This window comes from Peromyscus leucopus, chromosome X (genome assembly GCF_004664715.2).
Source record: "Peromyscus leucopus breed LL Stock chromosome X, UCI_PerLeu_2.1, whole genome shotgun sequence".
NCBI classification, from domain to species: Eukaryota; Metazoa; Chordata; class Mammalia; order Rodentia; family Cricetidae; genus Peromyscus; species Peromyscus leucopus.
This window is the reverse complement of record NC_051083.1, coordinates 113,693,166-113,717,601: the sequence shown is the minus strand read 5'-3', so window position 1 is coordinate 113,717,601 and position 24,436 is coordinate 113,693,166. Positions and strand designations below refer to the sequence as shown.

Genomic DNA, 24,436 nt, shown 5'->3' with positions numbered 1-24,436 from the left:
GTGGCACACACCTTTAATGCCAGCATTCAGGAGGCAAAGGCAGGTAGATGTTATTTAAGAGAAAGCTTCCTATCTCTGAGTTTGAGGCTTGCCTGGTGTACATAGCAAGTTCCAGGCCAATCAGAGCCACATAGTGAGACCTTGGCTCAAAGTCTTTTAAAAAGAATACCTAGGAGATTGGTATGAGTTTATAGAAATATAGGAGAAGAATTGCTTATTTCTCATTTTTAGCCAATAAAAATAGTGTCAATCAGGTGTAGGGGTGCATGCCTTTAATCCTAGGCAGAGGCAGGTGGATTTCTGCCAGTCTGGTCTACATAGCAAGTTCCAAGACAGCCACGACTACATAGACCCTGTCTCCAAAAAAAAAAAAGTGTCAACATTTAAACTCCTTTGGAGTTTTAGAGAAGAGGTCAGGAACGAAAAGAGAGTTCATTTACTCAATAAAGTAGCCAGAAGTATTAATTTACTTGACTTCTACTTTGCTGAGGGTATTTTCTAGCCAGAGAGTCCCCCTCCCATTAGACAAGTTATGAAATACAAAGCTTCATGAAATGCCTTCATTATACTGGCATACTCTAGATGTTAGTCTGTACATGGTCCTGGGAATCCAGAGTGCATCTAAGACAGAGTGAGCAGGTGGGAGGATGCTACAGACCCTGTACCCTTGGGGTGGCTCTGCTAAAGTGAGTACCAGTCATCATCGGTCCAAGTTAAGTGATTAATGAAAAGAAATCCCTAAGTGGCTGTGTCTCATAAGGAACAGATGCTCAAGGACCTAGAGCCAGGGGAAAGAACTGGAAAAAGAAGCCTCCAGTCCGCGCCCCCAAGGTCAGTCAGGCTGGAAACCCTGAGGCCTATACTTCAAGGGTTAGTTAAGCTCAGTGGGACCTGCCTGGAGGTTGGCTGAGCTCAAGTCAAACCTCCCTAGGTAACCTGTCATCCATCCACTTGCCTCCCTGTAGCCTCTACAATATAAAGGTAGTATTCCCCATCTCTTTCCCCTTCTGTGGGAACCTTTAGTACAGGTTCTCTTAGTTCCTCCATTAACAGCTACTCAGTGAACCTTTCTTAAGTAAGCATGACTTCCTACCTGGGAACTGAATACTGCATCCTTTGCAGGGACAGTTGGTGACTAATGGGGCCAAAGCTTAGGTGAGAGGAGGGAACAGACTGTTCTAGCCCAGCTGAAGCCTGCCTGTGAGGAGGGTCATAGCTGCAGCACCCATCACTCAGGTAAGCGCAAGGACTAAGCCACGTTGTCACAAAAAGTTAAAGGTTCCTGCAATAAAGTCAGAAGGGACTGACACTGAGCATGCTCAAACTAGATTCCCCTCTTTCCTTCCTCCATCCCACCTGACCAACTCAGTCAGAGCAACCTGCCTACCTGCAGACACACAGTGCTACCCACGAGAGAAAAGTATCGATGTGGTGGTTTCTGCCCCTGATTATGGGCCTGAACATGACGCTTCCCTAGAGGATGGAGGGTGGGGAAGAGAGAGGGAATGGAGAGAAGGGGAATATTGGAATGCATAGGAAATATCAAAGTTACCATGGGAAAAGGGCCATGAGGAATAAAGCTTCAGAAAGGGTCTCAGAAGTACCTCTTTAATCACAATCAAGGAGAGATTGCAGAAACAGCAAAATGGAGATTATCTGTTCTCTACCAATGGCATTCCATTCATAGCACAGGTCAACGTATCTTGCTCCCAGCTAAGAGTATATAGCCAACCTCCCATCAGGAGGCCTGCTCCAGACACCTAGCGGTGAAATGAGTCCCTGTGGGAGGTTAGGGCCTAACAGAGGTAGTTATGTGGACACTCACAGCAGGGGGCTTTTAAAAGTAACTAGAGATTCCTAAGACACTGAAGGAATATGTGAGGAGGGAGGACACCCCTCATGGGGGCTGTCTAGGACAGAGTTATTGAAGAGCCCCACCACTACCACCACGACCGCAGGTTGAGGAGTCCAAGGCCAACCCTGATGATTCTGGCTGTACTTCTGGTCCATGCTTACCACTGAGAAAGCGCTTCATGTTATCACTGCTGGCCAGCTTCATGGCTGTCTGACCCGAGTAGGTAGCCAGTGTGGGATCAGCTCCATAGGATAGCAAGAGCCAGATGGTCTCCAGGTTGTCATTGACCACAGCATCATGAACTGGCCTGTGGAGGTCATAGAGAGTCAGTGAGACAGTACTCAAGGGGGCAGTTTTCAGGCTTCAGCCTACCCAATTAGGGGGAGGGAAGAGGAGATGATACTGTGGTGACCTCAGGATATCCTCAATGCAATGTGGGTAAGATTCAGGGAAGAGAAGTCACTCCTGGCCTGCAACTCTTATCCTATCTAGCCATGTCTTTATCCTCTCTGTATCTCTTTTTCTTCTCTCCCATATCTGCCTCTCCTTTATGTTCCTCTGCATCTTCAGACAGTATCTAGAGCACGGTTTAGATCTACTACTACTTCAGCAGAGAACAAGGTGGAAGCTAACACGAAAGCAGACGTGGGTGGTTGTTTAAGAAGGACCCAGACTGCTCAAGGGCAGGGATGTGTAGGGAGGCTCCATACCAGGTAGCAGCCAAGCAGAGCTTATACATTTTGATCTGGGTCCTTCTACTTGGAATGCAGCATCCTTTGGAACCTTTCTGAAGCAGGTCCTCTGAGGAGAGTGGGTGTAACTTCTCCAAAACATAGCGAGTGTTTATGTTTGTGTATGTGTGTGCATTAATATGCCATTGCACTTGTTTATTTATTGTGTGTGTGCATATGCGTGAATATATGCAATAATATATGTGTGTGGAAGTCAGAAGACAACTTGCAGGAATCAGCTGTCTCCTTCCATCACGGGGAAGCCAAGACTGTCAGGCTTGGTGGCAAGTGACAACATACCAGGCTAACCTCACAGACCCAGGTAGCTCATTTTTTTTAAGTGCACAGAGACCAAATTACAAAAACCAAATCTGGAGTGTCACTACAAGATTAGCTTCCTGCTTTGATCACAAGGCATCAATTCCACATGAGACAAGTGGCCCACCAGGACGATATTCAGGAAGGTTGAATGGACCTGGCATGGGACAGAATGAAGCCTGGACAAGTTCAGCCTTCTCTTAGTCCAGTATGGACTGACCACCGAGGAACTCATCAGCTCCTGCTCTAAGCTGGCTCCCTTCAAGCCCTCAGAAATCCTTTCAAAGGCTTCCTGGAAAGGCCTTTTTGACACCAGCAGCTGGATATGCTGCAAGTACCCCAGCTGGAGTAAGCCCTCCGCAGTGAAGGACTAAACTGCGTTTTGAGACGTGGCCGAGGAGCAGCTTTCTTGCCTTGTGCCGTCCTGGGAGCTGCAGTTCACATTAGCCCCATGTTGCAACAGGATGTTCAGGATATCAGTCCAGCCCCGGGAACAGGCCTCGTGCAGGGCTGTGTAGCCCGCATTGTCACGGTGATTCACGTCCTCACTGTGCTTCTGGAGGCAGTAGAGAACAACGTCCTGTGGGGATGGGGACAGCTCTGTCAGCAAAGAGAAGTCTCAGTTTTGGAATCCTCCCTCTTAGACTCACCACTCCACAAGTGTCTGACAAGTCCTAGAGCCTGTCCTTTATATGTGAGAACAAAAGACACATTTCCAAATCTTCTGTGAACAAAGTCAGTCCTCAGCCTCCATGGCCAGGGCCCCAGCTCTGAGCTGTTCCCTTGGCACGAGGAGGAAGACATTTCTTACGGCCAAGAGTACTCATCTAGGTGGTGATCACTGGAGTAAGGTCCTCAGGGTGGCCTCGCTGCTGCCCAGAACTCACCTTTTGAGCTTTAAAAGACACAGATGGGAGGGTCTATTCTTTTTTTTTTTAAGGCAGGGTTTCTCTGTGTAGCTTTGCGCCTTTCCTGGAACTCACTTGGTAGCCCAGGCTGGCCTTGAACTCAGACATCTGCCTGACTCTGCCTCCCGAGTGCTGGGATTAAAGGCCCAGCGAGGTCTGTTCTTGACAGGGTCATTCCAGTCACTGCACCAAGCACAACTCCGTTTTGTTTTCTTGTTTTGAAACAGAGTCTCACTGTATTCCAGGCTGGCCTTAGACTCCCTATGTAGCCAAGGATGACCTTGAATTTCAGCTTTTCCTGTCTCTGTCTCCTGAGTACTTGGGTTCCAGGCATGGAGCACTCCACTCAGTGTATGCAGTGCTGGGAATTGAGCCCAGGGCTTTGCGCTTGCTAGGCAAAGCATCTGAACTACATCTCTAGGCCCACATTACACTTCTGTCCCTCAGCCTCAGATCATGCCTACCTTCCTGGGGCTGAGGGACAAGGTGACAGGACCAGAGGTGGAACTCAAGTGACTTGAAGCAGTCCTGCTAGCCTAGGACAAGGCTATGAATAAACCGGGATGGGGGTGGGCAGTGCCCTTGGATGACTGCCTTCCAGACCATGGTCCCCACTATTGTTCTGCTGTCAACACTTTCAGGTGGAGAAAGCCTCTGTGAGTCGGAGCTGTGCCTGTTGCCTCCTGCCGCCTTTACATGGACCTCCTACACTCTCACTAACAGAGATGCCCACTCTTCTCCAGACCAAGTTCCAGCTCTGGTCTTGGCTTCTCCAATGTTCGCCTGTTTGTTGATTCCGCAGAGACTGGTTATCAGTGCATATTCAGGTCTCCCTGACAGCCATGCAGACACCCACACTAAATATTCAAGAAAGGTAAACTGGCTGCTTGATGGGGCACCATGAAAGCTGCACAGCAGTCTGTACACTTATAGGTACAGAAAGCCTAATACAGAAGGCAAACTCTGGAATGTAGTTAAACCCACATCCACAAATAAATCCAGAAGAAATCATCATGGAGAAAGGCAAAGATACACATTAAAGGATATCTGTGTATCAAAAAAAAAGTGGAAAGGGATGTAAATGTATACCAACATTCAGCCTCAGGTAAATTCATCAAGGTAAATGGGGGAGTCCTTCCATTCCTCAGCACTTGGGAGTCCAAAGACTTGTTTGAACTCAGACAAAAATATTGTCATAAAGGATACTGAACACAATTTATCTTGTTTTCTTTTTTTGAGATAGTCAGAGGTAGCCCAGGCTAGCTTTGAATTTACTATGTAGCTGAGGCTAGCTTTCAACTGCTGATTTGCCTACCTCTACCTCCCAGGAGTTGGGGTTGCCACCTGGGTAATCCACTATACACATCTTGCCATATCATTTAATATTGCTAACTCTGGGTTTTTCTTTGCAATAAGACATACCTGAATAGGCTTACATCAAAGTCCTTAATATGACTACTGCTTTCTTTGCCCTCCTTCCCACGTATAAGGAAGTGGGGTTAGCTCTGGCTTTGTTTAGTGGACATGCTCTTGCCCCTTCTACATGAAAGCCAAAATGAGGAGAAACCACAGGAGTTAAAGTGTGAACAGTAATCGCCCTATGTTCCTCTTGGTTGGAAGAGCCACTACATAGGTAAGGTAAAACAAATGCCCTTCCTAGCCTAGGGATGTAGCGGATGCTATTGTATACTATTTCGATTGCATTTATCCTGAGTTGACTTTTCAATGAGCTTACCTTCCCACATACTGAGATAAGACAAGGGGCAGAGCAGCCTCAGAGGCAATATCGACAGTAGAGGGAGACCAGCCAGACTTAGGCCCCAAAGGAGCCAATGGCATAGCTGCTCCCTGAGGCCCAGGCCAATGTCATCCTGTCACTGCCTGCCTGCTCAGTCAGGGAGAGCTTACTCACCTTATAGCCCAGGCGAGCTGCTCGCTGCAGGAGGGTCTCACCAGCATTTTTGTTCACGATGAGTCTCCGTGCCTCTGGGGGGATCTGTCGGGCAGTGGGTGACTCTGAGGCCTCTTCTGGGCCAGCACTTCGGTACTTGGAGGGTGTACATGGTTCTGTGGGCTTCACTGGAGTAGGAGATTTACAAGATCGTGTCTTCTGCTGGCTCCAACGACCTTTGCTCTGGAAAGAAGAAATGAAGTCCTAGGTCAGGCTAGGCAACATATCCGATTCATCATGGCCATGCCATCTGGCTGCCAAAGCCACCTCACTACATCTGCACTCATGCTGTGCTTTACTGACAGTACACCAAGCGGCCCAGTCTAGTGTCAGCTTGGAGAGTGAAGGCTAGGCTAGTCACTAGCCATGTGAGGTTATTTGCCAAATCAGCAAAGCTTCTACATTTCCCTGGATAGATGGATGTTCAGAGTATAAGATCCTCAGCCCCATAAGCCACGGCATGGCAGGAGGACTGAAAATTGGGTAGAGACAGCCCAGCTTCTCTAAAGCACTTGGCATGCCTCCTCTACTTGTCATTGAGGGTTTGTATAAGCCGTGTCTGTAAGTAATAAGAACAAAGAAACATAAGAGACAGCAGTCTGACTCGTCATACTGTTCAATGCCTTCACTCTTATTGCATAAACCTGCCCCCTATCCAACCTCACAGGCTTTCCCTGTCTTTCATCATACCATGGCCTAACATTATATTCAGACCCATCTACGACAGTGGACTGTGAGGCTCTGGAACCAGACAGGGCTGGGTTTAAAGTTTGCTTCTGCCATCCACTAGTTACAACACCTGAAGCAGAGCCTAACTCCTCTGAGCATTACTTTCTCCTTTGGAGGGCCTTTGAGATAACCAGCTACTACAAAGGCTATGGACTACCAATGTTCTAAAAGTTCTGTCCTCAGAGGTGACCCATGGATGCTTCCCTTTGCCCCATTTTGAACTGAAGGTACATAAAAGGTTCCCCTGTTTGTTTTCCTGTACCCTCCTTGGTCTGTGGGGGCACAGGTCATTTGTATATCAAACCTGGGTTCTAGATGAGGAATAACTGTGTTGAAATAACTGTATTAAAAGAACCACTGTATTCAAAGATGGGAGCAGCCTCAGCTGCACGTGGCTGAGAGTCTAAGATATGAAACTGAATGATACTCAAGGGGCGTTAGCAGAGTTTAAGTATACCCTGCAGACAAGAGAGCCATGAACCCACTCGAAGCCAGAAAGAAGACTAAGGGTGGGTCCTCCATGATGGACTCTGAGGACGCTACCCCTGACAGTCAAGCTCCTATGTAGCTCGTTTCCCACATGAGATAAGGCTCACCTAGGTAATCAACAGGAAACTGCAAAAGTGTGTGTATGGGGGGTGACTTCCAAGGCCAGGTCCCCAAAACACTGTGGTTCCTGTATGATTCTCTCTCAAATCATTTTCTGTGGTGAAGTGAAAGCCAGCAGCTTTTTGGGGAGATCCATGAGGAAAGGAAAAGAGGCCTCCTGCCAATAGCCAGCATCACACCAGCCATGTGCACGAACTATACTGGAAGCACATCTTCCCAGTCTTCAAATAGATGTGGCCCTAACACCGTGACTGCAACCTCATGCCAAACCCCACACTAGGCTCAGCTAAGCTGGCCCGAATTCCTGAGCTCCAGAAACTATGAGACAACACATGCTCATTGTTGTGTAAAGCCACTAGGTTTTAGAGTGATCTTTTATGCCACAAAGGGGCTAACATGTCGTATATTTACTCAAAGCCCTCAGAGCATCAAGTTTTCATTTAACCTACGTCTTCTACACTATTCTACAACACTGTAGCCCCACTGCCCTCTTTCTGCATATCCAGAGCCTACTTAGAATCATCTAGTCTGACACCTCACTTCCTTATTTTCTTGCTGTTTTTTAGGGGATGTCTGCATCCCCTAGTAAGGTTGTTTTTCTTTTCTTTTCTTTTTAAATGTCCTTTAGGACTGTGTCTCACTCACTACATTGTTTAAGCTGATGTCCAACTCAGGGATCAAGTAATCTTTCTTTACCCCCTACACCTAGCTCTCCGACTAGCTCTTTAGCTCCTTAGGGACACAGTTCATACTGTCACCTTCTCTTTTGTTGCTTCCAGTACTGAAGTCAGAGCTGGGTACATTATCAATCACAATTATGTGTTGACTTGATTCAAGTTATCCATGTAAAAAGCCCTGGGGAGTCAGAAAAGTTACCTAGAAAGTTACATAAAGTCAAGAAAGGAACACTAGCAGATAAACTATGCAGGTCCAGGGAATCAGTGCCCTCTGGTAAATCTGAAGATCACAAGCGGTCATGATCAGTTTCTACAGCACAAGGGTGGAAGTACAAGCCCTAGCAAGAAAGCATCAACCATGAGGATATGGTACTGTTTTATCACCAGGAAGACGGAGAATACAATGGCAGGACTGAAGACACAGGGTGATGCACCCAGGCTTTTGCTAAGCTAAGCCAGGCTCCAAAGGGCACATTTCTTTCTGGAGACCAGGCTGCTAGAGCAGGCAAGAAGACTGCCTGGGAGGGGGAGGAGTGAGAACAAGTAGGGGGACCCCTCCCCCTCTCCTCTTCCCCCTGGCTCCGGGCCTCTGTGGGAAGAAGCCCTTGGCCAATGCCCCGCTTTAGTGTTGCAGGAGCGCCCCCCAATCCTCCCCCCCTGCATTGCTTCCTACTACAAAGCCCAGTGCCATGGGGGCAACCGGAGCAGGTGGTGATGACTGGGAGAGAAAGAAAGGCGAGAGGGAGGAAGGGAGGCCCTGGGGAGAGACAAAACCTTCTCCAGGAGAACGTTTTAGCAGATTCATCGCCAGACAGAACAACCAGACTGAAGCATAAGACTGTGCTGTGAGGGTCCAGCAGCGGGCTACCTCTGTGTGGGATGGGGCCATCTGAGTGTCCAGGAAAGATGGTGAGGAGGGGCAGGACCCTGGGACCTCTACCTCTCTCAGAACTACTTCAAGGTGGCAGTGTTTTCTGCCTACTCCCCCACTTCCCAAGGATGTCCCAGAAATAGGCAGAAAGCACCGAGTCAGAGACTGCAAGGCACACTGACAACCAGGGCTCCTCCCAAGGCAGACAAATTTCTTTCATGTCCTGATTCTGGCAAGCAGGACCACTGCGTCGCTTCACACAAGTCCTTTAAATGACTGGAATACATATGCCTACCTCCAAGAAGCACTCAGGAATTAAGAGTGAGAACAGGAGGCCTGGGGCCATGGCTCAGTGGGTAAAAGCAATTGCCACACAAGCCTGAGGACCTGAGTTTGAATCCCCAGAACCCAGACAAAAGCTGGAGTTGTAGCACAAGTGCCTATAAAGCCAGCACTCTGTGGGAAGATGGGAGGTGGATACAGAAGAATCCACAGAAAATTTCACGCCAGCTCGCCCAGCGTAGGTAGCAGGAAAACAACAAAGAGAGTGTCTCAAACAAGGTGGAGGGTAAAGACCTACAGTCAAGGTTGTCCTCTGACCCCCACACTTGTGCTATGGCACGGACCTGCATGTGTACACATGAATGTGTATACATACAAGACAAACACACACATTCAACAAGAAGAGTGACAGCAGGAACTAAGAGGCACTGAGTTCAAAGCAGGGTTCTGTACTCCTCGGTGGGCCCTATCTTTCTCATAATCTAAGGGCTTCAGGGAACGGCTATCCTGGCACGCCAGGCCACAGTCTGTCACGCTGTACCTCCGCTTCTCTCATTCCTGTCTCTGCCTGAACTGCAAGGATGCGCACCAACCCTCAGAGAACACTTTACGGTTATCAAAGCCTGTCACAGACACTGCCTCCTTTGTTCCCTGCAAGCACCCTTGTGAGACAGAAAGGGCAAGGAGCATCAGCTCCATTTTAAAAGATGAGCAAAATAGACTTGAGTGCCTTGTCTAAGCTGCAACAAGGATTCATGAGGGAGGACGGAGGAAGGGGTGGGGGGAGACAAGCATCCATCCTTTCTTTGCTAGTACCATTTGGGAATTCCTACTTGAAAGCTAGACAGAAGGGTAAGAATCATAACTAACCAAACCAGCCCAACGTGGCCTTTTGATTTAGGGTTGTCAATGACAGATACCTATCATAGGTACACACTGGACCTTCACTTCCTTCAAATGTAAAACTCACCCAGCATGAGGACTGTCTTATTTTTTCTTTAGTGGTACCAGGAAGAATCTGACACCAACACCAACTGTTATGAACATCAGAACCAAATGAACTGGGGATTTTGAAAAAGAGTCAAAGAATGCTTGCCTGACTAACTGGTGAGTACCCAGCCTAGGCTTCCTCCAAAGGCAAAGGAACAGGGGACAGGTTGGAAAAAGCAGCTAACCTAGACCCTCAAGAAACCTCGGTCTAGAAAACCAAATCCTGGCTTCTACAAGTTGGCTTCTACCTTGATTGTCTCAGGGAGCTCCGTGACTGGTGTCTAGTGTGTTAAACTCAGACAAAAGCTTCTTGATTAGATGTTAACAACCTACTCAGGCGAGCGCACTGCCACATCCTTTAACTGTATCTTAACTCAAAGGAGATACAAAGATTGCTGGGGAAAAGAAATCAGGGGCCAAACCATAGAGCTAACTATAACTTTAGTTTCTACTCTCTAAATCTGTCCCAACCCTTCTGGAACTAGTTTCAAATACTTGCATACACATTAGTTGACCTCCCCTATCTACTGGTTTCCTTCACCCTCCCTGAGGAAATTACCGCCAGAGGGACCTGGTCGAAAGTCTGCCTCTCTAGCCCATACCCGCCACGTTCATCTCTTTGGTGGCCACACACCCTTGCCTCTTCTGCGACGTTTGCCATGTGCTTGGTCTTGCACTTTCGTTTTCCTGATGGCTTTTCTGAATTTTCAAGGCAGGCTGGCTCCTCCAGGTTATTTGGGAGGAAACCGTTTGGTGAGTCGGAGATCCCCTGGGCTTTGCTGGTCAGGAGAAGGTTCCTGTTCCTGAGGCAGTGCTCTGAACTTTGGGAGGAAGTCTTCTGCTTACGGGCCTTTGAATCTGAACAAGAAACAGGAAAGAATGACTGTAAGAGAAATGGAACACCTTTCTTGCTTCGCCATACAGATCCCTCTTCTATCTACAGGAGGCAGTTTTCAGCCCTGCCAGCAGAGGGCAGCCCATCTGGCTGGCCCCCAAAATGTGGGTCATTTAAAAAGGATCTCCCCATAGCCCAGAGCCAACCAGAATTTCTTTTCAGCCTTTTCTCCATCCTCTTTCTTTCTCCAAAATGAAAACCAATTTAGCAGTTTTGCTAAAGTATCGAGTACAGTGGAATGTAAGATCAAAGTAGAAGGCTGACTTCATGATCTCAGTTCTCCCCACCTAACTGTCCTGTTTGTTACTGTCTGAAGACACCAAGATCAATGCAACAGAAATTCCCCAATCCAGAAGGTATTATGAGTTTACTTGACCTATGTGTAATGGCAGAAAGTTACCACCTTCCTTGATTGGAAATCAAGTCATTGGTATCACTGGTACATGGCACCATGTGTCTAGAATTGTAATTTCAAAAAGCTCTGCTACAAACTCCACTAGCTTGAGCCTCACATCATATGGTCTGCCCTAAACCTCTTGTATAGGTGACATAAACCATTCAGTTGTATTCACTTGTTTTTTTTTTTTTTTTTTTTTGGTTTTTCGAGACAGGGTTTCTCTGTGGAGCTTTGCACTTTTCCTGGATATCTCTCTGTAGATCAGGCTGGCCTCAAACTCACAAAGATCCGCCTGCCTCTGCCTCCCGAGTGCTGAGATTAAAGGCGTGCACCACCACCGCCCGGCGTATTCACTTGTATTAACAATAGAGTTGTATGGCTTGTATGTGTGGGTGTGTATGCATGCAGTTGTGTGAGTGTGGGCACAAGTGTGCTACAGTGAGCATATGAAAGTCAGAGGCCAACATCAGGTATCAGTTCTCTCCTTCCACCTTGTATTGAGGCAGGGTCTCTCTTGTTTGTTGCTGCACTATGTAACAAGTCAGCCTTCAACTCAACATGAGCCAATGGCTCTGACTTTCTGATTCTCTTACCTCCACCTCCTAAGTGCTGGAATTACAGGCATATTCCACCCCAGCCAGTTTATGTAGTACTGGGAATTAAACCCAAGCCTTTGTGCATTGTAGGCAAGCATCCTAACCAACTAAAAACTACTACATTCTTATCCCTGGCTTACCATTAACTATGCAATGGAATAGAAGCAATCCATAATCTCTTTGAACCTCAGTTTCCTTATCTATAAATGGGGAGAATATAATTCAAGTCCCAGAAATGGTAGCAGAACTAATTGAGGTGATACAAGCAAAATTTTCTTCTATAAAGTGTTATAAAGATTAAGGCATTAATATTATATGACTTCAGTACAAGATCGAACACTGAGCCTAGCACACAACAGATCAATAAGGCTATGAACTAACTGTAACCTCAGGTTCCTACCACCTGTGAAATGAAGGGATTGAAATAACAGAGTTCTCAACTCACCCCCACCCCCAAACTTGACATGGACTCTCATATGTGAAATTGCCAAGGGCAGATGCAGATGTAGGAGTCCTCATTCAAGCCTAGAAAATTGGGTGGGTATGGTGGAGCACACCTTTGATTCCAGTGCTCAGGAGGCAGAGGCAGATAGAGGTCTGTGAGTTCGAGGCCAGCCTGGTCTATGTAGTGAGTTCCAGGACAGCCAGGGCTGTGTAGAGAGACCCTGTCTCAAAGACAACAATAACAACAATAATAGAAAGGAATGGAATTGACTATAGCTTATGCATATAAGAAAGAAGCCCTAGCTTTATTCCACTTAGTGTATTAGTGATCCTCACAACGTGTCCAAGAAATGTTGTGCTACATGGTCTCTAATGACCCCTCCAGCAGGAACACTAACTCAGGTTTTTTTTTGTTTTTTTTTTTTTTTTGGTTTTTTCGAGACAGGGTTTCTCTGTGTAGCTTTGCGCCTTTTCTGGAACTCACTTGGTAGCCCAGGCTGGCCTCGAACTCACAGAGATCCACCTGGCTCTGCCTCCCGAGTGCTGGGATTAAAGGCGTGCGCCACCACCGCCCGGCCAGGTTTTTTATTCTTGATTTTTTTTTAATTAAAAACTTTTTTCAAGCAAGGCGGCGAAGGCACACGCCTTTAATCCCAGCACTCGGGAGGCAGAGCCAGGTAGATCTTTGTGAGTTTGAGGCCAGCCTGGTCTACAGAGTGAGATCTGTAGCCCTGGCTGTCCTGGAACTCACAGAGTCCCTGCCTCCAGAGTGCTGGGATTAAAGCTGTGTGCCATCACCACCAGGCCTCTTGTTGTTCTTAAGACAGGGTCTCCGTATATAGTCCTGGATAGCCTGAAATTCACTATGTAGACCAGGTTAGTCTAGAACTCATGAAGATTCACCTACCTCTGCTTCTTAGATGCTGCAAATAAAGATATACACCATCATGCCCAGCCTTAACCCAGGGCTTCTGACCCAACAAGTATGGGTTAAAGTAAGAGGAAGGAACAGAACTTTACCTTGTGAAAACTGCAGGAAGCATGGGGAAACCACATTACAGAGTTCAATAAAGAGGAAAATAAATAGCCATCTATTTCATGTACCAACGGTAGGGCAAGCTCTGGAGTATATTCAATTGCAGAACCAGAGCTTTATGCTAGCCCACAAAGGCACAGAGTGAAGGTGACAGGCAGGTGCATGGAAATGGGTCTTTCTACCTCTTTCACAGAATAAAAAGGCAGACAGCCAAGCACAGGATGAAAGGAGAGGTTATAAGAGTTAGATAGAAGTAGGGTGATCTGCCTCGTTTGTCCATTTCCAACTTCTCTGACACTGACCTGAAAGCCAGATAGTAAGTAGGTAAGGGAGACTAGAGCTTTCTGAGGAGAGAAATGTTTGTTATGAAATTACCACATGGGTTGGAGAGATGGTTCAGTGGTTAAGAGCACTAGATGCTCTTCCAGAGGACACAGGTTTGATTCCTAGCATCCACACGAGTTCACAACTATCTATAATTCCAGTTACAGAGGATCCAGTGCCCTAGTCTGGTCTCCTCAGGTACTGCACGAATGTGGTACACAGCCATGCATACAAGGAAAGCACTCATAAACAAACGAAAATCTCCAAAAAACTAAGAAAAATATATTTAAAAAAGAAATTTCTGCATGAAGAGATACGCCAACACCAGTGGCTTCAATGCAAAGCTCCCAGGCATACCTTAGAAGGAGAATGAATGATCTACTTTTCAACAGTCTGGGCTGCCTCTGAACAAGACACCTTCATCACTGGTGTTCTCCATACTTACTGTAAATGTCCTAGCAAAGGCTAGATAAGTCCCTATGACAATGCTGTGGCAACTTTTCTCTCTCTGTGTGTACTGTGTAGCAAATGGGACCAAGAAACTCCAAAGAGGTCCTTCTGATTGAAAGACCTGATAACTCAAGCTGGTGGCACATTAATCCTAGCACTTGGGAGGCAGAAGCAAGCAGATCTCTGTGAGTTTGAGGGTAGCCTGGTCTACATAGTGATTTTCAGGACAGCCAGGGTTACATAATAGAGATGCGCGCAAGTGCGCGCGTGCACGCCCCCCCACCACAAAAAAAAAAAAAAAGAAAGAAAGAAAAAATAAAAAGAAAGAGCTGGTAGTTCTATGAGAAGCTTCCAAGCTAGGAAAGGAGCCTTCATTAGAGAGGACTGGGACAAAAGCTTCTCATCATCCTAACAAGAGGCAGAGGCCAATGGTTTGACAACTCATTCATGACCAATCCATTACGGTTCTGGCAAAAGAAGGGAAAAATTGCCCCACTTGTTCAGATAGTCAATGAAAATGAGCTCAATTACCCTCAAGTGTAGGGATAGGTATCATATATATCTCCACTTAAATGAGTCAGAAATGAGGTTAAGCCTTCTTTGCATTATAGTATACCCAGGATCTACTGCCTACTCAATGTGAGCTGCTTTGGTTTAGCTAATAAGGGGACTATACATATTTATCAGCAGCTCAGAGTGAATATACTATAAGAGACAATTGACTGTTGCTTCAAGAGGGTGGTCAGAGAATAAGGAAAGACAAACATGTTCCTATGGAGATGGGCTTTTTGTTCAATTAGAAACCCACTATGGGAACAGGCCTGAATTGTACTTAATGAAGGATACTGGTGTGACCTCTTGTCTATCCCTCCATGATCATATTTAAAGCATTTGACATGGCCACAGAAGGTTTTCTTTCTGAACTGCCTGCTTTCACAGCTTAGGACCAACAAATACCTATGTCACCTCAAAACTTTACTATGACTCTATAAAAAACTCTTTATGGCTTTACCTAAGAAATCAGGTTTTACCTATTTCAAGGTTTTCTGTTGCCTTTAGAGAACTACTACATTTCACTTTAGTTTATGGCAGCCAATGCCCTCCTTATTTGTTTTGAGATGGGATCTCACTATGCAGCAGCCCGGGGTGGCTTCAAACTCACTGTCCTCTTACCTCAACCTCCTGAGCACCTGGATGACAGGCACCACACCTGCTTCCTCTTTCTTTTTAAACCCAAGATTCCAAAAGGGAGAACCTCCAAGACTTGACTCTTTCAAGCTAACCAGAACTCCCTAGTATGACAAAGGCCCATGCCAAGAATGTCACCATGGCATGGACCACAGGTTCAGATGTCTATAAGAAACCAGAAGGCAAGGGTCTCTACGTCTCAGCTTACCTGTAGGCTAGTCTGAAATCCTTCCTTCCAGATTCAAAGCCACATACTCAAGGTGGATCTGAGTGAGCTCCTGTGACAGGTGAAGACCACAGTACCAAGTTCCTGTCAGTGCTAAGTCCATCAGCTGGTGAAGAGGGGTATGAACTCCACTGGGCCTAAGATTCCCAGCTGACGTCCAAACAGGACTAGCAGCCCCACGGCCAACCTTACCTGCTCTCCCTTTCCGCCGCTGCTCTTCTTCTTGTTCTGTCAAGTACTCCCCAGTCTGGTATTTTCGGCTCTTCTGTCGTCTCCGTTTCTTTCTCTTCACCAGGCCCTCCTCCTCCTCCTCCTCTTCTTCTTCCTCCTCTTCATTGGTGTCCCACATTTGCCGGGCAGCCTCTGTCCTCCAGGGCATCTCTCGGGCTCGCCACAGATGTCTGCGGCCTTGGCTCAGCAGGGTCTTGTCCTGGGCATGATGGCTGCGGTACTGGGTGTCCCTTTGGGTCTTTCTCACCTTTCTCCTCTTAGTGGGGGTGGGAGCCACCTCCTCCTCTTCCTCTGTAGGGAAGACCTCCTGGCTTCCCATGTCACTGTCTGCCATACCAGCAAAAGAGCTGCAGATGCTTCCTAAGGATGAGAAATACAGAAGACTTTTTCAGGTGCTTCTTCAAGGGATTAAATATGGTATTGACACAACTGTCCTGGGGGAGGAATTCAAAGAACAGACTTCAAGTTCATGCTCTGTCACTTATTACTGGTACATTTACCTCACAGGACTGAAGTCTTTCAGTCTTAAGTACTTACTTTATAGAGTCCAAAATACCACACAATTATGAAGTACTAAAAATCATCCCTTACTCGTCCATGGTACAGTGTTACTTGAATTCATTTCTTGCTGAAGGCAAGGAGGTAGGAAGTCTGGTATTACAACTTAGGCCCCATAACTCTGTGGTTCCACCAGTATGGCCAACAGAGCTACCCTGGCCAAGCAGAATCATCACAAAAGAGTATCTCTAACATAGAAGCAAGGAGTCCCTTTCCTATGACATAGCTTGACTCAGGCATGTCCCAGTAGAACACAGCAGGCCACTTCCATTAAACTGATCCCACCTCCTACAGAGTAGCCAGAAGGTCAAGGGTGGAGTTTTCTTTCGAGTCCATCTGCCCATCCACTGCAGCTGTTCCTTGCTGCTGGGAAAGCATACCTTCTCTACTCCTGATTGCCCCAGGACAAACAGCATCTTTCCTACACTCCTGGGCCACCTTGCCAAGAGGCTATTTTCTCTCTCCTCACTTACCCTTAACGCTGCTAACAATAAAAGCACAATTCTAAATTGGCCTGGTTTTACACGACAGGAGATCTAACAGCTTTCTTAGAAGCAACACTACCATGTTAACTCAACAATCCCTAGACCCCAGTGAGGTCAGCAGAAGAAAGAAATGGTTGGAAGGAAAAAGCAGCCCTTGACCAAAGCTTCAAGTTGGTCAGTCTGCTTAAAGACAGCAACTAACCCACTAAACTTTGCATTATATGGACCAGGCAGGGAACAGAGTGTTCTAGTTAATCTGATATTACAGTTAATACAGAATCACCATAGAGATCACACAGAAATCACCAATTTCCAAAGAATCAAATACAGCACAATGTGTTTAACACAAAAATGGGACTGGCCATAATGTAATCGCTCTTTGATGATTCAGAGGACACTTCAGGACTTTGTGAGGCCTCCAGGCCATCATTATAAGCCCCAATTACCACAGAGCTTGCCATGTGCTGAGGTGGCACTTAACAGGACGTAAAATCATTGACTTTTCATTGGGCCATGCTTCTCCATTCTTCCAATTTGCATGGAAATCTGAGTGAGTGCAGGCAACCATCTCTGTCCTGTGTACCAACAGAGAGCCAGCAGAAAAGAACACAAGCTGGAAACGATCATCTTCTTTAGACCCTAGACAAGTTCAGTGGACCAAAGGTGATTGTGCCTGCCCAGAACACTCAATGGCACCTTTCTCCTCTTAATTGGGGTAGGAGCCACTTCCTCCTATTCCTCTGTAGGGAAGACCTCCTAGCTTCTCTGCCATATCAGCAAAGGAGCTGCAGATGCATCTCATGATCATGGGGCCCATCTCAAGTGAAGACATTCAACCTTTAGGCTTTAATCCCATCACCCTATGTGACAGGGATTATCAACATTTCCTGAGTGGCAGGGGCCTTTGCTCTTTCCATCACTGGCTCTAAGCAGGAGTTAATGTCAAATCCCTAATCTAACATAGCTAAGCAAACCACTTAAAAGTGTAGGTGATCTCTCTGCCCCTACCCAGGACTCTCTTGTCCCTGCAAGGAGACTTTCATTTTAGCACAGGGAAGCAAAATGCCAACTGTCTACTTGCACCAATGGCAAAATCAAGCCCATTGTCTACCTTTTCAAAGAAGCCAAGGCAAGCTTTTACTCTTGGTCTTACTCACCAGACTGACTGCGTGTCCGAGTGCTCAGAACCACAGGGATGAAGTCACGGAAACTGCTCTTCGCTTTCTTTTCCAAGGAACCTGGAGTGATGTGTGGTTTGGGGGCAGAAGGCAGGAATATCACAATTAGAAATCTATAAACCAAAAAGCCCACATGCGATGTTCCAATGAGAAAACCAAAAGGTTTGCGCTGACCCTGCAGTTACCCTGGTTTACCCCAGCTGACTCTCCTTATGCTACCACTACTACCCATCTCTTTGGGAATGGTGGTTTTGAAAGCTGGGGATGGGCCATTTTTACTGGCATCAATAAAGGCAATGCACCCAATCAGTTCAACAGCATGTCCCAAAGTAGAATATCTGCCTACATAACTCAAAGGTTGTTGTATGTTTGTTAGATTCTAACTGAGCTGTAGCCTATTCCATACAAGTGCAACCTCAATGGACCTTAGAAAGGTAAGGCAGGAGGAGGTGGACAAATGGAAACAGGTATACAAGAGCAAAGTAGAGGAGTTAGGTCATGTCCAATGAGCAAGATCATGAACATGGACTACTGTAGCCAGGAATGCCTGGGTCATCTACAACAGAGTATACAGGTCAAATATACCCATACCCAACCCAAACATTCTTTTTTGTTGTTGTTTTTTCAAGACAGGGTTTCTCTGTGTAGCTTTGCGCCTTTCCTGGATCTCACTTGTAGACCAGGCTGGCCTCGAACTCACAGAGATCCGCCTGCCTCTGCCTGCCTCTGCCTCCCCAGCACTGGGATTAAAGGCGTACGCCACCACCGCCCAGCTGTCTAAGTATTCTTACAGCTGCTGCTTCTTTGAGCCTTAATCCTATCTCGTGGAATGGGTTAATGACTCTATTGTAGGACTGCCATCTATCTGTTAGCAAGCCACCTTATTCAATGTTAAGACTTCAGAATGTGTGGTACTCTAACACATTAGGTCAGAATACATCCATCCTGCCTGGCTGTTGACTTCAGAGGTTCCAATTCTAGCTCTATTCCACAGCATGGAAGCATCCATTTTTCTACTCAATCTCTCAGCTACTCTCTCCCCACCAAAATTCCACTGGATCCCTCTGGCGCTCAGGCTACAAGGTCGTGCATAGCCTTTGGGGCCTACCTTCCTCATGGCCATCAGCTCGTTTTCCTGGAGGCTGGGACTCTGGCTTTGCTGGCTTCCGGTGCTTGTGCTTTCCCCTGACTCCATTGTGCTCTTTTCCTGAATCTGAAGCCACTCTGGGGTTTTTCTTGGTGGGTTCCTGGGGGTCTCCAGGCAGCTTCCGGCACTGTAAAAAGGTAGAAGGAGTCAGATCTGAGGTCAGTTTTGCTTCTTAAGAATCCTCTTCCAGCCGGGCAGTGGTGGTGCACATCTTTAATCCCAGCACTTGGGAGGCAAAAGCAGGTGGATCTCTGTGAGTTCGAGGCCAGCCTGGTCTACAGAGTGAGTTCCAGGAAAGGCACAAAGCTACACAGGAAACTCTGTCTCGAAAAACAAAAACAAAAACAAAAAACAAAAAAAACAAAACAAAACAAAACAAAAGAATCCTCTTCCAAGGTCAAGTTATGTGCCTATTGCTCACACATGGATATGAACTTCCCAGAGTTAGGACTGGCAGTGTGTGTGTCATGGTATTATAGGACACAGTGGGCTATAAAGGCTCTCTTGGACTGAGTCAAATGCCCTTGCTGGTCCCTTCAGGCATCCACATAACTTTAAAGATATCTACAGAATCTGTATTCGTGGCCCCTGAACACACATCCAAAGTTGTTTTATAAGGTCCAAAGTCAGGCCTCATACTGTGCATACCCATACACAAGTTAAAAGATAAGCATTAAACAAAAATGTCTCTTCTGTAAGTTGGATAGCTACATGTTTATACTGTGAATGGTGTTACTATCAATTGAAAATAATTCTGAGAATAGTCAAGAAAAACTTTTCTCATGTGTCAGTTAATGCCAGAAAATGGATTCAACTACAGCAAGGAGAGGAACATTACCCAGGAGGTGTGATTCCCATCTCCCTATGAACACAATGGACAGGGCCAGGCCTGCTATACCATTCACATTTGTATTTCAAATTTTATTCAACTTATTTACCTGAAATATGTGTTTACATAGAAGACAAACAGATAGAGGATTTCAAGTAACTTACGGGACAGTCATTATCTATTAAAAATAGTCTTCTTTCTTCCACACACACACACCCTTTCCTTTTCACAGTATAAAAGCTAGATGCAGACTTCGGATGTAAACTTATCTCACTGTTAACTGCTGATGAAGATGGGAGACACACTGTTCACAGTTCAGTTAAATGACAGACACAGAAAGCTGCTCCCTCCGACACAAAGATGCCCAGGTCTCTCACAGCAGGACTGCGTGCTTCACATTCACACCACATCATTTCTTCTTCTTTCCTTTCCCTTTTTCACTCCCCTCTCCTTGCTGAAGACTTGGGTCAGCACCGTCTGATTTTTGTGTTCTTGTTTTTAACTTGGGTATCAAGTCTGCTACATACAGCATCACTGACTTCCGTGATGGGAACTGTACAAGACAGAGGCTGCCATCTTCCTGTTTGAGCTGTACCTGGACTCTGCCTCTGTACTGAACATCACGGTTCCATTCTCTGGAGTTCATTTTGTTTTTCTCCAGAAATGCATTCAGTCCAACTGCTGAGCATACGTCCTGAATCTCAGTAGCAGTAGGGTTTTCTACAGCCTTACTTATGGGAATCCGCCTGCCCTCCGCTATGGTCTTCTTATTATTTAAGTAAGTGGGGTAGATACAAATAAACCTGTCCTGGTCGGCCAGGGACCGGGCAGCTGCACAAGCCATCTCCACGGGAGTCCCCACTGCCCCGCCAGTGCTCCAGGCGGAACACCAGCTGGAGTTGACTTACGAAGCTGAGTATATATTAAAGGCTCTTTACACTCTGTACCACTTGGAATGCTACCATTTGCTTTATCATAACAACTACCTCAATGAACAGATGAAGAAACTGAGACTCTAAGACAAGTGGTCAATTGACTATTCCTGGGCCACACAGTCTAGCATCCACACTAACTCAAGGGATGCCACTTACCAGGCCATCCTGTAAGGTAGCTCATTTACACCTGCAGTAAGAAAGATAGAGCTGGGACTCCTGGCCCTCAAAGCTGGGCCTCTTCTCATCAGCTTTCAAGAATCTCCTTCCCTATTTGCTGCCTTTTCATCAACTGTTTCTGCTCAGTCCCATTCTCACCTGCTGCTGGGTTATCAGCTTACACACTATAGAACTCCATCCCAAAGACACAGATTTCCACAAGCTTTGAGGTCCCTCTATGACACTAAACAAGAAATGGGATAAGATAGACGTTTCTAGGACTGTAGAGCTAGGGATTGTGAAATTAAGTTTTAAGACAACAGAAAAAGTTAAATATACTCAAAGTCAGCTGGGCATGGTGGGGTGTGTCTTTAATCCCAGAACTCAGGAGGTAGAGGCAGGTAGATCTCTGAGTTCGAGGCCAGCCTAGTCTACAGAGCCAGTTCAGGACAGCCAGGATTATACAAAGAAACTCCATCTCAAAAAAAAAAAAACAAAAAACAAAAAAAAAACAAAAACAAAAAACAAACAACAACAACAAAAAAAACCCTACTTGAAGTTATATGGTGGTAAATCTTGATTTCTCAACTTGGCTGGATTGACAAACTGCTATATAACTCTGGGTACATCTATTTTTTCCAGAGAGAATTAACTAAGGATAGAAGAGACCTGCCTTAAAGGTAGGGGGCATCATATCATAGGTTAAGGACCCAGATAGAAAAGGGAAAAGTGATGGGCTGGGAAGGCAGTTCAGAAGGTCAAGTACTTGCTACAAGAGCACAAGGACCTGAGTTTCATCATCAGAAAAATAGTTAAGTGTAGTAGTGTGTGCTTTTAATCCCAGCACTAGGGAGGCAGAGGTAGGTGGATCCCTCAATGAGTCTAATATAATTGGTGAGCTCCTGGTTCCAGAGAAAGACGCTGTCTCAAAACACAAAGTGGACAGCTAGTGAGGAATCACACCCAAGGCTGACCTTGGGCCTGCACAGGTACCTGCATGTATACATACCCACAATGAGCACACCCAAACACAAAATAGGAAAATGGGAGCCCAGTACTATGGACATACATTCATTCATATCCTCATTCTCTCTCTCTCCCTCCCTCCCTCCTCCTCCTTTCTTCTCTGTTGGTTGCCATGGGCTGCTGTTCTACTCCACTACACTCTTCCCACTATGAGGGACTGAAATCTCTGAATCCGTGAACCAAAACAAACTATTCTTCTCTCATTATTTTCTCAGACACTTAGTCACTGGGATGAAGACTAACACGTTTTCCCATAATCACATCTATATCACCTTCCAGTACGGTTATCAAACTCTAGTTCCAGCAAACAGGATGGCAGCTATCTTACTGATGGGATATTTGAGGGGAAAGGACCTTCAATTCTCCAGGCACAGGGAGTCATTACCCATTACTCAGCAGAGGACTAAGCTGAATGAAACTCAAGTTACTGCCATTCCTATGAACCAAAGTATTAGGAATCAAAGAACCAGCGAGAAAAGAGAAAGATGAGGATGATTACTTAAAATGTGACCTTCAAGTACATCCCAAGATCAATTATTTTAAGCCAAGGGAAATAAAGTTAAATGCACATAAAATTTGAACATGTCATATTTACTTCTAAATATTGTTTTTAGCTGCCTCTTTTGAGTAGAGATCATTAACTTTTACTTCCTAAGGTAGACAGAACAGAACATCTAGAAGAGATTTCTGTTTGTATCTTCTGCCATGGCAGCAGTGAAAGTAAAAATATATGATGCACTCCAACTACACGAGAAGTTGGGAGGATGGAGAAATCAAGATCAGTGTTCAGGTTAATGGAGTTTTGAAATACATTTCAAAAGACAAGAATAAAGTTCAGGTAGCATCAAATGAAACATAATTCTTTGGCAGGCAAGATGCATTATCAGGTAAACGTGCTTGCTGCTACATACAATGATCTGAGTTCGATCCTTGGTGCCCACACAGTAGAAAGAGAACTGTTGAAATTGTCCACTGACCTCCACACAGATGCTGTAGCATGCATGTACCACACATATACGCACATGAGCACAGAAAATTAATATAAATGTAATAAAAATTTTGAAAGAAACATAATTCAAGCAAGTAACAGGAACCTAGTCTGCCTCCTGGCCACCTCCAGCAGTGGGCTGTTTTGAATTAATGCCCCAGCTTAGCTTAGTTATTCATCACATGTTTCTCAACAAAATGGGACCTAACAAAACACCTGGATTATTTGGTTTCCAAAGGAAAAAAACTGGAAGTTCTGGTCGCCTTCTCCTTCTCCTGTAACTTTATTCTCTGTTCCCCTCATTTCTCAATTGGCCAACTGAACCAGTCATCTCCTAGAGGAAGGGCTATGCCTACCTGTCATTAAGTCAACATGGCAAGACATAAGCTCCATGAGGGCAGGAGGCATTCTATTTGTGATACTAAAAACAAAAGCAGCCACTGACATCAACTGAGTGCTTAATTATGTGCCAAGTACTATTTTAAGCACGCATACACCATCTCATTAATTGTAACAGCTTTACTGAGCTATGCTGTACAATTCACTTACATGTACAATGCAATTGTTTTTGGTATAAACACAGAATTGTGTAACTATCACCACTGGCCCCCTCCAGGAACTTTCTCCTCACCCTGAATGGAAACCCTACTCCCATTAATTGGTTACACAACAAATCTCCTAGCCCTAGGCAACTATCAGGCTACTTTCCCTCTTATCAATTTGCCTGTTCTGGATATTTCCTATCAACATCTCATTTGATCTTTCCAACAACTCTCTGAATAAGTACTATTATTTGTCTCATTGCAGAGATGAAGGAACTGAGTTTGTTTAAGAGAGATTAATTAAGTAGCAAACTTAATCAATGTCACAGAACTAGGAAGAAGTGGAGCCAAAATGATCCTATCAAAAAGTTCCTTCCTTCCCTGGGCCCCAAACTGCCAAGGCCAGTGGTCCATCATCTTTAAAGGACCAGGAAGAATTGTTCCTCAGGGAAAAGCTCATGATTAAGTGATTTCCTTCATCAATACCTTCTTCTGCTTTCTGACTTTATCTAGGACAATGGCTTCCCTGGCCCCAAGGATGAAATCATTTCCTACATCCCATGGACTGAGCTAGGCCCTTTCCAGGTAAAAATATATACAGAGACCATGATTTAAAAGGGGAAAGCCTTCCATTCATCAGCTCTGTTCACACAGCTCAAGAACATTGTCTAGGAGTGGGGAGGGAGGGGTCAAATGCAGCAGAGACCCACAAGTGAAGCAGACCATCAGAAGTTCTCAGCCATACACTGGCACCCACCTTGGATCCCAGGGAATTCCGGACCATAGGCTTATCATGTGGCTGTGGCAGCAGCGGAGGCGGCGGCAGCGGTGGCTGCGGCTGCTGCTGCTGCTGCTGCTGGTGCTGCGGCTGTGGCTGTTGCAGC

General features: G+C 45.9%; 2 protein-coding genes across 2 annotated transcripts in view; both read right to left on the bottom strand.

Moving 5' to 3' along the window:
- Bcorl1 (BCL6 corepressor like 1) overlaps positions 1–24,436 on the bottom strand; it is a 70,893-nt gene that overhangs the window by 13,642 nt on the left and 32,815 nt on the right. Inside the window, exons 7-14 of the mRNA XM_037198864.1 lie at positions 24,310–24,370; positions 19,038–19,203; positions 17,909–17,989; positions 15,670–16,068; positions 10,556–10,779; positions 5,725–5,946; positions 3,318–3,484; positions 2,017–2,162 (exon numbers count right to left, since the gene is read on the bottom strand). Coding sequence (XP_037054759.1) covers positions 2,017–2,162; positions 3,318–3,484; positions 5,725–5,946; positions 10,556–10,779; positions 15,670–16,068; positions 17,909–17,989; positions 19,038–19,203; positions 24,310–24,370 — 1,466 coding nt within the window. The remainder of the gene's footprint in view (positions 1–2,016; positions 2,163–3,317; positions 3,485–5,724; positions 5,947–10,555; positions 10,780–15,669; positions 16,069–17,908; positions 17,990–19,037; positions 19,204–24,309; positions 24,371–24,436) is intronic.
- Positions 19,465–21,392, bottom strand: LOC114705464 (signal recognition particle 19 kDa protein-like). Its single transcript, XM_037198863.1, has one exon. The coding sequence runs from the start codon at positions 20,747–20,749 to the stop codon at positions 20,315–20,317; it is 435 nt and encodes a 144-aa protein (XP_037054758.1). The 5' UTR covers positions 20,750–21,392; the 3' UTR covers positions 19,465–20,314.